The sequence below is a fragment of the Calliphora vicina genome, chromosome 5 (genome assembly GCF_958450345.1).
Source record: "Calliphora vicina chromosome 5, idCalVici1.1, whole genome shotgun sequence".
Taxonomy (NCBI): Eukaryota; Metazoa; Arthropoda; class Insecta; order Diptera; family Calliphoridae; genus Calliphora; species Calliphora vicina.
In genome coordinates, this window is record NC_088784.1 from 92756527 (window position 1) to 92777680 (window position 21154).

Sequence of the window (21154 nt, forward strand, 5' to 3'; positions counted from 1 at the left end):
TAACTCCACCGGTTTCGGTTTTTTTTAACTTTTCGGTTTTTTGACAAACCGGTTTTTGTAAGACGGTTAACCGGTTTTAATGAAATATATTTTCTAAAGCTCATTCAAACATATTTATGAAAAACATTGATACCATTTTTAAAAATATTGATTTATTTTATAGAAAATTTTAGCATTTGACAACATTTCGTAAAAGATTTAAAATAATTGCATAAAGAATTCAAAAATGCTAAATTTCCATTAAATAAAAAGTTACTATAAACCTGTTAACCGGTTTTTTTGAAGACAAAAACCGAAACCGCTTAACCGGGTATTTTAAAAGACAATAATCGAAACCGGTTTTTTCAAAAACACATTTTTTCGGTTAAACCGGAAACCGGTTTTTTAAATTTGCCGGTTTTTTGGACACTCTAATCACAATGTCAGAATTTTCAAATAATCCCAATACGCATCGGGTCACAATCGGTGTATAATTGTATCTCATACATATTTTTCAAAAACAAAATATCAATAAAAAAATTACGATTCAACACCGATTGTGAACTGGACATACATATTTGTACAAAAAATGTAAAATGTAGTTTACATATTACTTTGAAACAATTATTTACTAACCAGTACTTTCCCAAAAATCAATACTCTTTTTCATGCTCAATTAGTTACTCTTATATAACTAGTTACTTTTTAGTATATTTTTTAATACCTAACATTTTTTACAACGCCCTTCTCCAACAATGTTTTAATCAATTTATGTTCTTTTTTGCCCCAAATTGGTTAAAAGCTAAAACCACAAATTATTACCTAATAATCAGATTCATACTTGTATGTATTAGCTACTGTGCAGCGAACTCTATCAACTTACACTTGACAATATATGAGCCATAACAAGGCATACTTGACACCCAAAAAAAAAAACGTGTTAAAACTTTCGCTTTCAGTTGATTACTATAAAAAATATCCACTGATGGATGATTCTTAAAGAAAGTTTTTATTTTTGTTTTGTTATTTTTTCTTTTGTTTTAAGCATATTATTCTGTTTAATATGTGATAATTATGTAAATATACATTTTTAAATTGGTATTTATGTTGTTTATATTTGTATGAATAATATTTAAAATAATTTACACCTGTTTACAAGTTTACACTTTTATGATTTTTGATCACTCACATGTAAACTATTTATAGTCATGGTTTTCCACCCAAAGCAAGTAAAACACTTGTATATGTTAACTTGAGAGTAACAAAAAACTTTTACTAAGTTTATTAAATTTATATTTATATGTAAAATGTCTATAAAAAAATTTAAAGATTTTTATCTTTAAAAAAGATACAAATATTTCATAGACAATTTCGGCGGTTTAACTGGAATGTGAAACAAAAGCGAAACCACATCAAACACTTTAAAATTCCAACATCTTTCACACTCTTGTCTTAACATATGTTTGGAAGCGCTATTACAAGTGTTATAGAAAGTGAACAGCAACAAGTTTACTAAATAATTTTTATTATTTAATTTTCAAAAAAGCGTTTTTTTATTGAAAAATGTTTTTAATTTTTGTTGAGACAAAAATTGAACACAGATTTTTTCAATGTATTTTTCATACTGAGAATATTGAAAATTACATTCTGCTACAAAATGACACTTTTTGTCAGAACTTGAAAAGCGACATAATGGGGGTTATAGGCCTAGGTGAGGTGATACTAAAACTGTTTTCAAAGATTTTGAAACACCCTCAAAATTTTGAGTTATTTTGAAAAAAACTGTTTTAGGGTAGGTCATATTACTTTAGTACCTCTAAGTCACACATGTTTAGACCGATTTCAAACTTTTAAACAATTATAGATAGGCAAAAAGACAAGCTTTCATTTTATATATATTCTGGATCCTTATAGATAGCGGAGTCAATTAGGCCATGTCCGTCCGTCTGTCTGTCTGTCTGGCTGTTGAAATCAATTTTCTGAAGACTCCAGATATCTTCGGGATCCAAATCTTCAATAATTCTGTCAGACATGCTTTCGAAAATGTTTCTATTTAAAATCAGCAAAATCGATCCACAAATGGCTGAGATATGAGGAAAAAACCAACACAACCTCGATTTTTGACCTATTTTTGACCTATATATGGATTACTAAGACATTAATATAGACAATATGGATATCTAATGATAGATATTTCAAAGACATTTGCAACGACGTATATAAGACCTACAGTTAGACCTACAATGGGTCAAAATCGGAAAACAAAATTTTAACCCGAATTTTTTTTTTCACAAAAAAAATTGAAAAACAAAAAAAAACTTTTTAAAATTTAAAAAAAAAAATTTAAAAATTTAAAAAAAAAAAATTAAATTTAAAATAACAATCGAAAAAAAAATTTTGCCAAAAAATTAAAAAAACAACTGGAAAAAAAATTAAATTTTGTTTACCTAAAAATATTTAAAATTTTGAAGTATAATTTGGTGAAGGGTATATAAGATTCGGCACAGCCGAATATAGCACTCTTACTTGTTTTTATTCATATGCGCTGGGGGAGAAAATACTCCAAAAGGTATTAATGAAAAGTTGAATAACTTTTACAGTTTTCATTCGATTTGAAAAATTAAACCCATGTTTTATTAAGAAATAAATTTTCTTTATACATCGATATAAATTTTTATAAGCTTTCATATCAAAATAAGCAATGAAAAGCAACTAAAATCAAAGGAGTTGATAAATTTGTTTTTTTTTTAGATATTCATAACAAAAACAATACTTGTAACTTAAAAATCTATCAAAAAAAATTATTATTGAATAAATGCATGTCATTTTAAAGCGTTAAAAAATTTAGAACATCTCTGAAAACGGTTTTTTTAAAATAACCTCTAAATTTGAGGGTGTTTCTGAAATTTTTTGACACAATTTTTTATTAATGGTAACTGGTTTCAACCAAAATCAGTTGGATTCTTCCTTGCGGCTATCAAAAAATCCAGCCTTTAACTCACAAAACACTTGTAATAATTTTGTCCAAGTTTTTTGGTAAGATGTTCCTTCAGCTAGAAAGTAAGTCTAAATATTAAATCTCAACCCATATTTCGAGCCGTGGGAGTTAAAAATTCATAATTAAAATTTAATTTTAAAACATTTTGATGTAAACTCTTTTATTACCACCAAAAACTTTGTCCAAACATTTTAATTAACTAAACAATTTTTAATTAAAATATATATTTGTACTTCACTCTTTCGGACAGCTATGTAGTTGAATTTAAAGCTTAATTTGTTAAACTTCATTTAAGACAAAAATCTCTATAAACCGACATGAATAAAAACAAAGCAAAGAAAATTTTTGGTGAAAGGCGTTCACCATTTAAGTGGCAGCCAACAACTACAGCAAATGGTGAACTTTATTATGATTTTACTTTTTGTTAGTTAGATAATGTAAAAATTTTACTCAAATGCTAAAACTAAACATAAATATTGTTCATAAGTTATTTTTTTAACCATAATTTTTAATTAAACTTTGATGGACAGCTTTTAAGAAAATTTAATTTTCAAAAGAAAATAATCATTATTTATTACCCTGTTTTAAGAAGTTCATTGCCTTTTTAATATATGAATGTGTCACATATTTTTTTTTTAACTAAATTTTCTTTTATTGCTGCTAAATTGTTTTGACTTTGATTTGTATTGTTTTAAAAGTTTTGTTTTTAGAAATAAATAAAAACAAATGTCATTGAATTTACCGCAATTATCATTGTTTTAATTTTTATATGGAAAAATAGCAAACTTGATTTATGGCGACATTGTCAGTGTCGGTGTTTTTCTTTTCATTTGAATTTTTTCTCAATTTGGCTCCCACAGAGCTACGAACTGACAAATTCATGATTTAGGAGCAAGGAAAATTATTGTACAAGTGAGGCCAAGATTGTGTTAAACATTTTTCCAATAATTTTTCATAGAATATGCAAAACTAATTGATAATAAGTACGTAATTATAATCAAAGCTCCAGGTCTAATATTCGGCTTGTATACCCACCATCAGAATGTGACAATAAAATATAATTCAGATATATGGGGGGTAGGCTTAATTATGGACCGATCCTCACAAAAGTTGGTAGAAAGTTTTAGGTTGATATGAATCTTATTTATGTTCAATTTCATCACGATATTAATTATTATAAGACAATTATGATACTGAAACCACGGGTAAGTTTTTTAGAACTAGATTGTAGGGTGAACATTTCAAGCTAATTCCATTGATGAAATAACTGGCATCGAAACAGTTCGAAGGAATAAATGATTTATGTCTCCAAAACCTTGTTTCGAAAATCGTGGGGCATAATCACAATTTTTTGGAAATAAATCTGGCATTTCTAAACGGCTTGTCCGATCGGTATAAAATTTGACTCGGGTCTAGCAATATTTTTGAAGGGCGGAGTTTTAAAGTGGCATATCTTTCAACCTAATTGAGATATTGACATGAAATTTTTATTGTTAGACCAAAAATTAACTTATCTAAACAATAAAATTAATTCGGTATAAATGTGAATCAAATTGTTCCTAATATTTCATATCATATTAACATTTTGATACAAATTTTAGTTTTAGAAACTCAATAAATATCGGTATAAATGTTCAATAGTAATCCAGACACAATTTTTCAACAAGATCGGTCAAGAACTCTCGGAGTTAAATATGCAGAAAAAACTTTAAAATATACTCTTAAAATTTAAAAAATATGCTCTTAAAAAAACAAACTTTTACATAATTTTTAACCAAAAAATATACTTTTATTTACAAAAATCAATACATTTCATTTCTAAAAAGGTAAAGTAACATAAAATAAACAAAAATAACATGAACTAAAACAAGTATAACAAAAAATAAATACAACATAAAAACTATAGGAACTTAAGCTATGAAAAGGTATTTTCTGATGATATTTTATATAAATATAAAGCACTTCTTCAATTAAGGTTATTATTGAAATAAATTACAAAATATTGACTTAAATTTTCAAATAAAAATCGTTGTCTATTGGATCTGAAAACATTTTTATACATAGAAAATGTTCTTTCGACATCAACTGCTGTTATAGGAGCAAATTTAAAAGACAATATTTCTTTAACACTTAGAACGGTTAAGTTTGAATTAGAAATAAATTTTGATATTTAGATGGCGCTATTATTAAAATAGTGCCAATATGTGCAAAAATATACATTTAAGGATAAAATATGCAAAAATATGCCTAACAAATCGATGCCAAAATTCTTAAATAGTTCTGAAACATGTAAATATCTTATCCATGTGCCCATTAGACTCACCAGAAAAAACATCCATTTGCATATTTTGGTTTCCCTGCTTATTACCTATTGTTCTTATCAAAATGTGTCCCAAATAGTTTAGATAGCTATTTCTTCAAATCAATATTAAAAAATAAATAAAAAAATGTTAATATTTTTTTTTTCGAAATCAAAAACTTTTTGACTTTTTTTTCAAAATGGGCCCTTTTTTTCTCAAAATAAAGCTTAGATATTTTCCTTGAAGACCTATTTAGTCGGTTAGTGGGATGCGAGTGGGATATCTATCAAAATAAATGTTTTGTAATTCAAAATATGCAATTTTTAACTTTTTTTGCAAAATCGAACTTTTTTTTTAAATGGGCCCTTTTTATACCCTTCAACTTCGTGAGAAGGGTATATATAAGTTTGTCATTCCATTTGTAATTTCTACATTTTTTAATTTCCGACCCTACAAAGTATATATACAAAGTATATATATATAGTCTGTCTGTCCGTCTGTTAGTTGAAATCAATTTTCTGAAGACCCCAGATATCTTTGGGATCCAAATCTTCAATAATTCTGTCAGACATGCTTTCGAGAAGCTTGCTATTTAAAATCAGCAAAATCCGTCCATAAATAACGGAGATATGAGCAAAAAACCGGGACAACCTCGATTTTTGACCAATTTTTGATCTATATATGGATTACTAAGTCATTAATATAGACAATATGGATATGTAATGATAGATATTTGGAAGTCCATTGCAACGATGTAGATAAGGCTATAGTAAGTTGGACCTACAATGGGTCACAATCGGGAAAAATATTTTTTGACCCGAATTTTTTTTCATCAAAAAATTTTTTTTTGGCATAAATTTTTTTCCAAAAAAAAAAAATTTAAAAAAAAACTTTTTTAAAAAAAAATTAAAAAACAATTTCCAAAAAAAAATTTTGAAAAACAATTAAAAAAAAATTAAATTTTGTTTACCTAAAAATAATTAAAAAAATGTATTTTAAAGTATAATTTGGTGAAGGGTATATAAGATTCGGCACAGCCGAATATAGCTCTCTTGTTTTAATTTTTTTTTTTTCTCAAAAGAAAGCTTGGGTCTACACCTTTAAGACCTATTTGGTTGCTTAATTGGATGCGAGTGGGATATGTAGCAAAATAAATGTTTTGTAACTCAAGATATACAATTTTTGACATGCTTTCGAGAAGTTTGCTATTTAAAATCAGCAAAATCGGTCCACAAATGGCTGAGATATGAGGAAAACACCAGGACAACCTAGATTTTTGACCTATATTTTACCTATATCTGGACTACTAAGTCATTAATATAGACAATATGGATATCTAATGATAGATATTTCAAAGACCTTTGCAACGACGTATATAACACTATAGTAAGTTTGACCTACAATGGGTCAAAATCGGAAAAAAATATTTTTTAACCCGAAAAAAATTTAAAACACAAAAAATTTTTTTTTTAAATTTAAAAAAAAAATTTTAAATAACAATTCAAAAAAACATTTTTAACAAAAAATGAAAAAAACAACAAACAAATTTTTGTTTACCTAAAAATATTTAAAATTTGTATTTTGAAGTATAATTTGGTGAAGGGTATACAAGATTCGGCACAGCTCTCTTATTTGTTTAAAAACAACTCAGTTTTAGGAACACATTTTGCCCACTTTAGGAATAATGTCATTGATTTAAGAACATTTGAGTCTATAATAGTTCCAAATTTTGCTATGATAAATTTAACCGTTAAAATTTTACATTAATTCAAATTTTAAATTTTTCTTCATTAAAAATCACCATATTATAATTTTTTAAGATAAATGACATCCCAAAAAATTATAAAATTATTTAATTTTACTAAAATATCAATCTTCAAGTTCCAAGATTTTCAACAATATCAAATGATTGTATGAAAAGCCTTTATTTACACCTCAGAAGTTCCACAAACCTTGCCTTATTTTTTCATATATTGCAAGCAAAACTTGTTACACTTAATTTTCTGTTCAGTCAAATTTTTTAAAGCGGGAAAGGTTTGACGAACTAGAACTGGTACTGGATAAATGCATGCGCTCTAGAACTATTTGATGAAAGAACACTGTTTTTCATTACCTTTCTCAAAGCACCTTCTTAAAAATAACCACTAAAACACTAGAAACATTTATTTATTTTCTTAATTAAGCACTTTTTTATTTTCTCAAACGTTCCACCACAAAACACAAACTAGCCATCATCAAACCAATTAGCCATATAATAAAACCAAACTGAAAATGTTGCAAGGTGAGAGCGGGACTTATTTCTTCATCCCTGAAAAACTGTATGTCGCCACTAACAATGCCATCCCACTGACTATCAAATATCAATTTATTCACTATACCACTCTCCTTGATATACAGCAAGTAGCGATTGAAATGATCTAAAACCGGCAAACGATGGACCACAGGAATGTGAAATGTATGACCATATAAACCTTCGTCCAATATTTTGGCTCGAGGTTTCTTTAAATATCTCTGCTGCAGCAAGTAGTAGTTGGAAACATCATCAAAAGCGGCAAATATATTCAAATGAACATTTAAATTCTTGCGATTGTATAACATATAAGTGTTATTGCCTGCCATTAAACGTCGATATATAATGGCTGGCAGATCGGAGTTTTTGTAATACTGTTCATCCACGGTATATTCATAAATAAAGAGATTAGTTTTGCTAATATCCTCTAGAGTTGTCAGTTCAGGTTCATAGAGTTTAGTTATTAATAAACTGGATAAATTGCAGTTGTAAAAGCTGACCAGCAGCACAGCTGCTAGCAGGCTTAAGATTAGCAGTAACATATTAAATAATTTGCTGCCATAACGATAATCACTGTCAGATAAACCAATAACAATAGCCAAAGTCTTTAATAAAGAACTTTGTTGGCATAAGTTACTCTGCCTGTTATTGCTATAGTAAATTAAACAAAATATAACTAAAGCTATAAAAACCACAATAAGCCATACTCCTGTACTAAAGGATTTCGTTAAATAAAGACTATTATGTATCCCCTGGGCAGTGGGAACGATTAAATTACGATAAAATATCCACAAGGCATCACTGGCGGTATAAAAAACATCTCCAAACATGATATTGGCCATGAAATGAAAACCATTTTTCATTAGTATCTGCACAATATCCATTTCGGTTATATTAGCTGACCACATATCAATGTCATAAACATTCAAAGTGCCATTATGATGAAGTACAAATAATTCAACGATTTTATAGAATGAACCGCTGCGCATCAATTTGCCCCAACGATCAGTGTAGCTGAAAACTCGAGGAGAAAATTCAGTGAAAGGTAAAATCCAGGCATAGTGATGGAAATTTCTCAAATATGATCTCTCAGCAAACATGGAGAAATTCTGTAATTCTAAAGTCTTAATATGAGGAAAAGGTTTGTAGGTGAATAATTTGTTTTGATGCCACAGTATTACATTAACAAAACCTTTTTGCCAGCACTGTTGAAAAATTGCTTCCATAGACCATAATTTGTCTGCCTTAGAATTCCATATTATCAATATATGTGACAAATGTAGTTTCCATAATAATTTATCCATTAATTCGAATGATTCTTTAAAGTTACTGTTATATAAATAAACCACTGTTAGAGAGTAACCATTTGTAAATTCACGAATTGTCTTGAAATCGGATTTCAAATCGTTTATCACTATCTTGGGTGTTTCAGTAACATGCAGCATTTCCAGATATTCTTGTTCGTATTCCTTTGAATTCATTTTTAGGAAAATATTTAAGTTAAATTTATAGTCTCGATTAAACAGCAGCAGAGCTTCCTTAGCTGAGTACATTTCCGCCTGTATGCTTACCAAGTTAAGCATTAAAACAACAGGAAATGTTAATACCTTCATTGTTTATGGAAAACTGTCAATCATTATGAAAATATATCCATTTTATATATGCTGCTAGCCTCATTTTCATTTATGTTGAAGCGAGCAGTAAAATGAAGTAATATTTTTTGTAAAGGATTATTTATGCAGGTAAATAGCCTTTTAGGTCGACATAAATTTCATAAATTAATAATAAATTATAGTACTTTTTATTTATTACCAGTTAATAACGTGAATCAACACGTTGTTTATTGATATATTGAATGAAAGCTTTTAATATAATGAAACAGTTTGGTTCAAGTCTTTATTAAATAAAAATAATAAATTTCATTTTCATTTAATTTGTAATTCATCAAATTATTTTCTATAAAATTTCTTTGCAATACAGCTATACTTATTGAAAAGAAAAGGTAAAAAGTTGCATATTTTGGCAATAAATCGCCAATTCTAGCTGTTTATTCCGGTAGTCATGAAATTTTACAGAGGAGTATTCAAGAGTAGGTTTTGACGATAGACTACTTAGGATCGGGACATCACAAACAAGTAATATTTTTAACCCTATAACCGGCCAATTTTATTTTGAGGTAAACAAATATACCAGGTTATTGTTTGAATAAAAAAAATAATACATTGAAAAAAACAAAATACAAGTGCACGTTCATATTCATCACAATAAGTAAATTGTTTGCCTCTTTACACATATTTACCGTTATAACGGGAGGAATAAGCAAATAAAGCAGCATTACATACATTTAACATACCCCGCCTAAAGGAAGCCTTGCCGGTTAGAGGGTTAAATACTTTTGATTAAGTTTAAACCAATTTAATGTGCTTCCTCCAATTCCAAATACATTTATTCTTTATGCTCTTGTTTTACCCTTCACCATGAGTCATTCCGTTTGTAATTTCAACATTTTTCATTTGCTGTAAATAGCGGAGTCGATATAGCCATGTGTGTCTGTGTGTTGAAATCAACTTCAATATATTCGCTATAGATTCGGCTCGTTTGCTATTTAAAATCGAGAAACTTGACTGAGATATAAAGAAAAAACTGGGACAACCTCGATTTTTGGCATATTTTTGATCTATATTTGGATTAATAAGTCATTAATAGGGGGCGGATTCATATGCAAATGCATGTTTTTTCTCGAACTTCCAAATACAATGTAGACTAATTATCTATCCGAATCTCACATTTTGCTGCAAAATGGCATCGATTTGTTAGTGCATATTTTTGCATATTTTATTGATAATGCATATTTTGTTATATTTTACTTCAAAATGCATATTTTTATGCATATTATACCAATTTTTAATAAAAATATAATTTTTTGTTGTTAATGGGCAATACATTGTTTCGACAAACATTTTTTTGTCGAATTTGTTATCGACTAACTTCGTTCGACATCGAAAAACTAGCATTAAGTTCTTCATTTCTCTACCAGTAATTGAAAATTATCATTTCAAAAAATGTTTCTTCAAAAAAGTTAGGAGCGGTTACCTGACAGTCATTTGCAAGCCGTTCTACGAGACTTTCGTAAACTAGTGATTTTGGATAACTTAGAGACAAATGCACTACACAATTAACGTTTAAAGTCCCTACACTATAGATTACATAGACACTTAAGTGACAGTTGTCTTTATGCTAGATTACATGCGATGTATAAAGTAACCAATTGACTTCTATCTGCATTACAAATAGATCGTCAAATGACCCAAAATATATAAATTGTAGTCAGCCAAGTGATCAGACATTATTAACAATTTCCGTCTATAAGGGATACATTTACTAATTGCTTAATTTCTGGGTTATTACGAGATAAAAATTAAGGTTGGATGCTACTTTACAGCACGATCAAAATATTGATGATTTTAAAAGGAAAGTCACAATATAGAACCTCTATGGCTTTAAACAAGTATTCATACCAAGATATTACATCGTTTTTTCAGAAGAAAAGTTATGTTAAAAATAGTTTTAGAACTTTAATTGTTTAATTCCTGGTATAATTTAAAGAGTTCTAACTGCTGCCACAAAAACATAAGTGCATATTTTTTAAATTTTTAGGTCATATTTTGATTTTTTTTAAGCATATTTTAGGCGCATATTTTCCAATAATAAATGCATGAAAATCCGCCCCCTAGTCATTAATATAGACAATATGGATATCCAATAACAGATATTTCATAGTCCATTCCAACGATGTATATAATAAGGCTATAGTAATTGGGATATCGAGGAAAATATTTTTTAACCCAAATTTGTTTTCAATAAAAAAAAATTTTCAATATAAATTTAAAAAAATAAAAACAAAGTTTAGAAAAACAGTTTTGAAAAAAAAATTAAACAGATTTTGAAATTTTTTTTGTTTTAAATTTTCAAAAACAATTTTGAATTTTTTTTTTTTAATTTTGGGAAAAAATATTTTTTAACCGAATTTTTTTTCAATAAAAAAAAATTTTTTGTCATAAATTTTTTTTTTCACCAATAAATTGAAAAAAAATAAACAAATTTTGAAATTTTCAAAAACTATTTTTAATTTTTTTTTTTAATTTTGTATTTTAAAGTATAACTTGGTGAAGTGTATATAAGATTCGGCACAGCCGAATATAGCTCTCTTACTTGTTTTAAACTTAAACCAATTTAATATGATTCGTCCAATTCCAAATATATTTTTTATATTCTTGTTACACTGAACCTCAAAAGTGAGTATTAAAATCGAAAAAGTCGGCTGACAAATGGCTGAGATATGAGGAAATAAACCAGGACAACCTCTATTTTTAATCTATTTGTATCTATATCTGGATTTTATGTCATTAATATAGACAATATGAATATTTAATGATAGATAGTAACGTCGCACAGTGGCGCCCGTAAAACAAGTGAGATTGCAAAAATCAAAATTTCATGTGTCCCTAAAAAAATATTGAATAAACCACTTTTACAGTAAATTGTTCAACGATTTCAAAAATGCTACTCTTTATTACAATCAGATTTTTGGTTCAGAAGATAAGCCCTTCAAAGTTGACTGATTTTCAGTTTTCAAAAAAACAGAAAATTTTTAGGTATTTTGGTCCGCTTTCAGATACAATATATCGAAAACTATGTAACTGATCGTCATAACTTTTGATTCTTTTGATAGATATATTTATTAAGAAAAGAATAAACAAAAATTGTACTGTTTGCTTTGTATTTGTCCAGGTAAATCGATATTTACCAACTATCCATTTTTTCAATATTTCTCAACTTTGTAGGAAAATAAAAAAACTATCAATTTCTATATTTGCCATATTTTCAAAATAAGTTCTTTGATTACTCCTTCACCTAAGCAAAAATTCCCAGCTGCCCGTTCTTGCCCCATTTTTTGCTAGAGGTAAAATTTTGAAAAAAGACATGGTCCCAAACGATATTTACCAACTATAAATTTGTTCAATATTTCTCAACTTTGATGGAAAATCAAAAAACTATTAATTTCTATATTTGCCATATTTTCAAAATAAGTACTTTGATTATTCCTTTACATAATGCAAAAATTTCCAGCTGCCCGATTTTTTGCTAGAGGTAAAATTTTTAAAAATGACATGGTTTCAAAAATGACATATGACCGTAAAAAACCAACCAACATTTTTTTTTTTTCAAAAAAATTTTTTTTTAATCTTTTCTGGAATAATTTTAAATCATAAAAAATTAAAAATTTTTAAAAAATATTTTATTTTACTTCCCATAAAATTGATTTTTTCCACAAATTTCAACTTTGCTAACCCATAAGTAGGCACCTGAAAGGCGCCAAACACTCATTTCATAGGCTGATCAATTATCTATTATTTTTTTTTTTTTAATTGTTTTGATTATCTCATTTGGTTCAAAAGTTATGATTTTTGCAACGAAAAACTCAAATAGTGCCACTGTGCGTCGTATATAAAGCCATAGTAAGTCGGAACTACAATAAGTAAAAATCGGTAAAAATGTTTTTTAACCCGATTTTTTTAGTAAAAAATTTTTTTTGTCATAAAATTTGTTTAAAAAATAAATTTTCCAATTTTTTTTTTATTAAAAAAAAAAATAAAAAATATGTTTGCCTTACAATTTTTTTAACTAAAAAATAAAAAAAAGAAGTGTTTGAAAAAATTTTTTTTTTTAAATTTTATTAATTTAGTAAATGGATTATAAGATTCGGCAAAGCTTGGTTTTTATAGTTAGCGAGTTATAGTTATTTGAAAATAATAATCTTAACATAACTTGGACTGTTTTTTTGAGAATATTGAACAGTTTTAACGACTGAGTTTGTAAAAATTTATGTTGATTAAACAATATAGTTATTATTTGGACAAAAGAAGTTTCAAGGCAATTTTAAAATTTAAAGAGATTTGAATTTTCACATTTTCTCAGCAGATAAACTAGATATATTGCTGAAACTTTAAAGATTAAAATTTATTAATAAGGACTTCTTTGGGACCTATCAAATTTAACGTATTTTTTAAAACATTTTTTAATTAAGTCTAAGTTTTCTAAAACTCCAAATCATGGACAACAGCATTAGGAATTTTGTAACATATCGAGAAACGTATATAAACTCTGGGTCCTTGTAAAATATTACGACGATCTAGTTATGTCCGTCCGTCTGTTGAAAAAAAGATAGCACTCAAACTAAAGGAGCTGGCTGAAATCTTTCACAAATACTCTCTTTTGATAAGATCTGTTTGGCATTGAAAATCGACCCCATACGAATGTCCCCCGGAATATTGTTTGAGTATTCATAAATATGTTGATTAGGAAGCAACCCTGATAAAATTATGCACAAATTAGTTCTGAGTACTCTGAAATTATACTGTATTAGAAAAATATTTTATTGTCACATATTGATGGATCTGGTGCTAATTAATTCTTAGGGCACTGCTACACGTTCAATATATATAGACCGCTATCCAGTATCGCGATATTTATTGAACGTGTAGCAGTGCCCTTACGTTATCACAACCTAAAAAGGATTACTCTCAGTGTTACAAAGAGTACCTTCCACATGTAAAATTTTTAAACACCTGTCATTTGTTTGCAATCCGATTTCAAAGATTTTTATATGGTTGGAAAGGGCGTGGGTAGGTCTTGAAAAAACATGCTTGCATATACTATTTATCTTTTATAATTTCTGAGTTGTATGCATTTCAAAATTGAAATTTTAAAATGTTTTCATACCGTGGTCCGTTTTTTTACAAAAATTTAGGGCGTAATTTTGGACCGAATGGAGTCGAATTTTTTATCATAGTTAGACAACTAAATTACCAATAATATACAAAAGATCAGAGAAATATCAATTATGGATCCAAAAATAAACGATTTTCAATTTAAAAATTCCAAAAATAGTAGATTTTTGCTGTTTTTGGGAGAAAATATGATTTAACTGTTTTTTTATTCTAAACTTTCTTTAAGAACATATAACAATTTTATGTTTTTCTGTAAGGTATCTTTACGGAGAACATTTTGGTATAAAAAAAACATATCCTATTTTTCGAATATGTCGTTCATATGCCCTTCAGAATTTTACCTATTTTGTTTTAATCAAAATTTTAAACTTGGGCCACATGTTCTAAAATCTTAAAGTAGGAATCAGAAAACCGAAAGCAGCATTGGAAATCTTGATGTGTTCCCTATTTAGCCCCTACGAATTTTCCCAGCCGCGAAGGAAAAGTAAACCATATAGGCAAAATTATAAAAAATACAATTTTTGGAATAAATTTTCTTAATATTTTATTCAACAACAAGTCAATGATTCTGACATCTTATATTAAATATGAAAAAGTGCAATATTTTTGAAGAACGGAGATTTAAAGTGGCATATTTTAGAATTTTATATCGATCGGAACAGCCGTTTATAAATGCCATCTAGAAATAGTTGATAAAATAACACTGTTTTTCATTACATTTTTCACAACATCTTCTTAAAAATAACCACTAAAACACAATAAAGTTTTATTTATTTTCTTTATTAAGCATTTTCTTATTTTATCAAACGTTCCACCACAAAACACACAAATCCCATCATCAAACCAATTAGCCATATAACAAAACCATACTGAAAATGTTCCAAGGTAAGAGAAGGACTTATTTCTTCATCCCTGAAAAACTGTATATCGCCACTAACAATGCCATCCCACAGACTATCAAATATCAATTTATTCACTATACCACTCTCCTTGATATACAGCAAGTAGCGATTGAAATGATCTAAAACCGGCAAACGATGGGCCACAGTAATGTAAAATGTATGACCATACAAACCTTCGTCCAATATCTTGGCTAAGGGATTCTTTAAAAATCGCTGCTGTAGCAAATAGTATTGGCAAACGTCGTCAAATGCAGTGAACATATTCAAATGAACATTTAAATGCTTGCGATTGTAGTACATGTTGGAGTTATTGCCTGTGTAAAATCGTGGATAAATAATGGCTGGCAAATCCGTTTGTTTGTAAAACTCGACATCCAAGGTAAATTCATGGATAAAGAGATTTGTTTTGCCGACATCTTCTAGAGTTCTTAGTTCAGGTTCAAAGAGCCTGGTTACTAACAAACTGGATAAACTGCAGTTGTAAAAATTGTCCAGCAGCAAAGTTGCCAACAGATTTAAAAGCACCACCAGAACATAAAATAAGTTGCTGCCATTTCGTACATCACTGTATAGTAAATCTTTAACAATCTGTAGCTTATTGAATAAATCACTTTGCTGACATCCTTTACGATTCCTGCTGTTGTTACAGTAATTTAAACAAAATATAACTAAAGCTATAATAATCATAATAAGCCATACCTCTATTTTAAAGGATTTCGTCAAATATAGACTTTTGGATATTTCCTGGGAAGCGGGTACGATTAAATTACGATACGATATCCACAATGAATCACTGGCCATATAGAAATCATCTTCAAATATGATATTGGCTATGAAATGAAAACCATGATTTATTAAAATATTCTTAACTTTCGTTAAGGTCATATTTTCTGACCACATATCAAATTCATAGATATTCATGGTGCCATTATGATGAAGTATAAATAATTCGACGATTTTAAAGAATGAACCGCTGCGCAATAATTTGCCCCAACCATCTGTGTAGCTAAAAAGTCGAGGAGCAAATTCTGTGAAAGGTAAAATCCAGGCATAGTGATGGAAATTTCTCAAATATGATCTCTCAGCAAACATGGAGAAATTCTGTAATTCTAAAGTCTTAATGTGAGGAAAAGGTTTGTAGGTGAATAATTTGTTTTGATGCCACAGTATGACATTAACAAAACCTTTTTGCCAGCACTGTTGAAAAATTGCTTCCAAAAAACTTAAGTTGTCGGACTTAAAATTCCATATTATCAATATATGTGACAAATGTAGTTTCCATAATAATTTATCCATTAATTCAAATGATTCTTTAAAGTTACCGTTGAATAAATAAACCACTGTTAGAGAGTAACCATTTGTAAATTCACGAATTGCCTTGATATCGGTTTTCAAATCGTTTATCACTATCTTGGATGTTTCAGTAACATGCAGCATTTCCAGATATTCTTGTTCGTATTTCTTTGAATTAATTTTTATGAAAATATTTAAGTTAAATTTATAGTCTCGATTAAACAGCAGCAGAGCTTCCTTAGCTGAGTACATTTCCGACTGTATTCTTGCGAAGTTAAGCATTAGTAGAAAAGGCTTCAAGCTTATTAGAACAACAGGAAATGTTAATACCTTCATTGTTTATGGAAAACTGTTAAGCCTTAAGGAAATATATCCTTTTTATATATCCTGCTAGCTTAATTCTCATTTAAAATGAATCGAGCAGTAAAATGAAGTAATATTTTTAGTAAAGGATTATCTATGCAGTTAAATAGCCACTTAGATCGAAATAAATTTCATAAATTATTAATAAATTATAGTCCTTTTTATTTATTACTACTTAAGGCTTTTAATATAATGAAATAGTTGGGATTAAGTTATTACTAAATTATAATAAATTTGATTTTAATTTGTAATTCATCAAATTATCTTACAATTTCTTTTTGATACAAGCTAGACATTGCAAAGTAAAACTATAAATTTGCAACACTGCATATTTTGGCAATAAATCGCCATTTCTAGCTGTCTATTCTGAAAGTCATGAAATTTCACAGAGGAGTATTCATGTGAAGGTTTTGACGATGGTGTCCTTAGGATCACGATAACAAAATAAAGCCATTTAATGTGTTTCATCCAATGCCAAATATATTCTTTATGCTCTTGTTATACCCTTCACCATGAGTATCATGTTTGTAATTTCCACATTTTTCTTTTGATAAGTATATATATTCTGGATCGTTATAGTTAACGAAGTCGATATAGCCATGCCCATTCTGTCCGTCTGTATGTTTAAATCAACTTTCCCGAAATAAATTACAAATAACTAACATACATTTGTTATTTGCCTACAAATGACTGAGGTATAAGGAAAAAATCAGGACATCCTCTATTTATACCCTACACCTAATGCGTTTGTGCAGATGTTTGTAACGCCCAAAAATATTAGTCTAACACCCACCATAAAGTATACTGGTCGACTTAGAATCACTTTCTGAGTCGATTAAACGATGTCCGTCCGTCCGTCCGTCTGGTCGGCTGGCTGGCTGTCCATGTAAACCTTGTGCGCAAAGTACAGGTCGCAATTTTGAAAGTATTTCGATAAAATTTGGTACATATAATTTTTTCGGCCCAAGAACCAAGCCTATTGAAACTGGCTGAAATCGGTCCATTATTTCACCTAGCCCCCATACAAATGTCCTCCCGAAATTGGTCTTTATCGGTCATAAATGTTTAATTTATATAAGTTTCTCCACAAATTTCGCTCCAAATAAGTTTTATATATAAAATATTCATGTCACCAAATTTTGTTACGATCGGTCCATAATTAGTCATAGCTCCCATATAGATCCGCTTCCAAAAATCACTTTAACGTACATAAATCTCTTAAAAATGTTGGTATACATACACAATTCACCATAAATAACTTTCATATAGACATAAATCACAGGACCTAATTTTATGGTGATCGGTCTAAAATTGGTCATAGCTCCCATATAAGGCCCACTTCCGAAAATCACTCAAAAATATAAATTATTGAAATTTTAAAAGAAAAATGTTTTTGCTCTTTTACTTAGTGTAGGGTATTATATGGTCGGGCTTGACCGACCATACTTCCTTACTTGTTTAAAATTAGATTAAACATAATTTGTATGCCGTCAAAACAATTATTTTGTTTAAAAACAATTGTAATTCATCTATTAAACACAAATGACCAATATTTTTTGCCTTGGCAAAATATTTAAAATTATTTTTTTTTTTGTTAAAAATTTTTGAAATCATTATCATCATAAAAATGATTTAATTTCTGATGATTGCAACGCTTAGTTGCACCTTAATTTGTGGTTTATTATTTACAATTTCTTGTAACACGTCTTTGTTGAATATTTTGTTTTTTTCTTAGTGGCAGAGTCAGTTGTACATCATGATTATTTATTCGGTTAGTGGGTGTTAGTTTTAGAGGACTCTGCCATCACTTCGCATTTGTAATCTTACATTGCAATGGGTTGAGTGTGTCTGGAAGTGAGGCAAAAGCTGTTGCAATTTGAATTTAAATTTTGAAAAAAGTTTGCTAGTTTTTTTCACCATTAAATTGTTGTATCATTGAGACGTTGATTTGTTAAAGATTTGTTTATGTTTGTTGTGTGTTGCTGGTAATTATTTATTAGTTGCTTGTTGTTATTTGTTGTTAATGATGTTTTTGTGGGGTCTGACATGGTGATGAATTGTAATTAAGTAGAGCAGAAATTTTCAATGTTTCTATAGGGTCTAGGCAAAAAATAAAAAAGAAGCAAGAAAAACCAAAACAAAAACACATTAATGTATAAATAATATTGCATTAGTTTTGCAAAAGACATAAACATTTGAAAGAGTTTGGAAATTTAACAAAAAAAAACTATTGCTTAAATTATAGTTTCAAACATTAATTAGCATACTAATAAGGGGGAGGAAAATTAACTAAACTATTGAATCTGGAACGCAGACTTAAATAAATGGAGAACATCAATAAATTTGATGTGCGAAATATTCAACTATCAATTATTCGGGAGGGAAATATTTATTATTCTATGTTTGTAATAATGAAGAAGGAATTTTAGTAAAGTTGTAAAGATAATCGATTTAATTCCTTACTATTTTTGGCAGTTAAATGCATTATGCCTTTCAGAAAACTATATTAAATTATAATAAAAATAATAATTCATTATCAAGGCCTACTGAGCGATATTTAAAATCTCAAAAGCCTACTATATATTGTAAAAATATTTTATATTTCTTTTGTTTAAGGTAAACTTAATACATTTTACAATAAATAAAACTTCATTACAAATATCTATATGAATTAATTAACCCATTTATCAATGAAAGTTATTGAAATTACAATTTCAAATCAATACATACTTATGGTAATTAGTTATAAAATATGAATTTTTAATACAATATTTTGTTTATAAAGGGTGTTTTTTTAAGCCCGATATAATTCGAAAAAGTAAATTTAAATAAACAAATTTCTTTTATTCGATATATCAATAATAACAGACACCATGGCTGTAATTGACGAAACGCACAGTCTGTTAAATTTTGGTCCACTCTTTCGAGTATTGATGGACGTATGCTACGAACAACATGAACAATATTGGCCTCCAATTCGTCAATTTTTGCTGCTATATCAGCATAAACCAGTGACTTCACATGATCCCACAGCAAATAATTCAGGGGTTTCAAATCGCAAGACCTTGGAGCCCAATTGACAGACCCATTTCTCGAAATCAACAACTTTTGTTTAAATGAATCGATTTTAGCTGTTGACGGTTGCATGTAGCGCCATCGTGTTGAAACAACATCCCTCGCCCGGATCAATGTTAACCATATTTTCAAACAAAAGATCACTGATCATGGTGCGGTAGGGAACTCTATTACCTGCAACGCGAGCTTCGGCCTTATTATACCCTTCACCATGAGTGGCAAGGGTATATATAAGTTTGTCATTCCGTTTGTAATTTCTACATTTTTTATATGCGATACCACAAAGTAAATACATTCTGGATCGTTATAGATAGCGGTTCGATATAGCCATGTCCGCCAGTATGTACCTTCAGTAGCCCACAAAAAACTTACAATCATGATTGAGACTTCAATGTATCGGGAATTCTCCCGGCATGGTTGCTATTTAAAATCGAAATCGAATCGGCCCCCAAATGGGTGAGATATAAGGAAAAACCCGGACAGTCTCGATTTTTGGCCTATTTTTATCTATATTTGGATTACTAAGTCATTAATATAGACAATATGGATATCTAATGATAGATATTTCAAAGCCCATTGCAATGATGTATATAAGTAAGTTGGACCTACAATGGGTCAAAATCGAGAAAAATGTTTTTTAACCCGAATTTTTTTCACCAAAAAATTTGTATGTTAAAAATTTCTTTAAAAAATTTGGAAACAATTTTAAAAAAAATTGGATAAAATTTTTTAAAAAAAAAATTAAAAAACTATTTTTTTGAAAAAAAAATTCAAATTTTGTTTACCTAAAAATATTTAAAATTAGTATTTTACAGTATAATTTGGTAAAGCTATATAAGATTTGGCACATCCTAACATATCTCTCTTACTTGTGTTTTATTCGAAAGATCAATAACATGGAACTAACATTTGAAAATGATTTTTAGAGCAATGTCGGCCTCTATGGCACAAATTTTTGCTGGCTTATCAGCATAAACCAGTATCCCCGCATAACATAATCCAGAGGGGTCTAATCGGACGACTTTTCTCGAAATCAAGTTATCGCTAAACTTGAAACCATATTTTGCCCGGATCAATTTCATCCATATTATCAAACAAAAAGTCAGTGATCATGGTGGTGCCCGATGATGGCTCTGCATTGTATGCATTTTTCTGGATGTAAT

The 21154-nt window shown here is 28.6% G+C and overlaps 2 protein-coding genes across 2 annotated transcripts; both read right to left on the minus strand.

Moving 5' to 3' along the window:
* Positions 1 to 7467: 7467 nt before the first annotated feature.
* On the minus strand, positions 7468 to 9180 carry LOC135961467 (uncharacterized). The gene has a single exon (XM_065512968.1). It carries the CDS (start codon positions 9178 to 9180, stop codon positions 7468 to 7470), a length of 1713 nt encoding a protein of 570 aa, XP_065369040.1.
* A 5972-nt stretch (positions 9181 to 15152) lies between these two features.
* LOC135961468 (uncharacterized) lies at positions 15153 to 16805 on the minus strand. Its single transcript, XM_065512969.1, has one exon. The coding sequence runs from the start codon at positions 16803 to 16805 to the stop codon at positions 15153 to 15155; it is 1653 nt and encodes a 550-aa protein (XP_065369041.1).
* Between the last annotated feature and the right edge of the window lie 4349 nt (positions 16806 to 21154).

Bases quoted from the DNA above. Each gene is read 5' to 3' on its own strand.
- LOC135961467 (XM_065512968.1), bottom strand. From the start codon at position 9,180: ATGAAGGTATTAACATTTCCTGTTGTTTTAATGCTTAACTTGGTAAGC.
- LOC135961468 (XM_065512969.1), bottom strand. From the start codon at position 16,805: ATGTACTCAGCTAAGGAAGCTCTGCTGCTGTTTAATCGAGACTATAAA.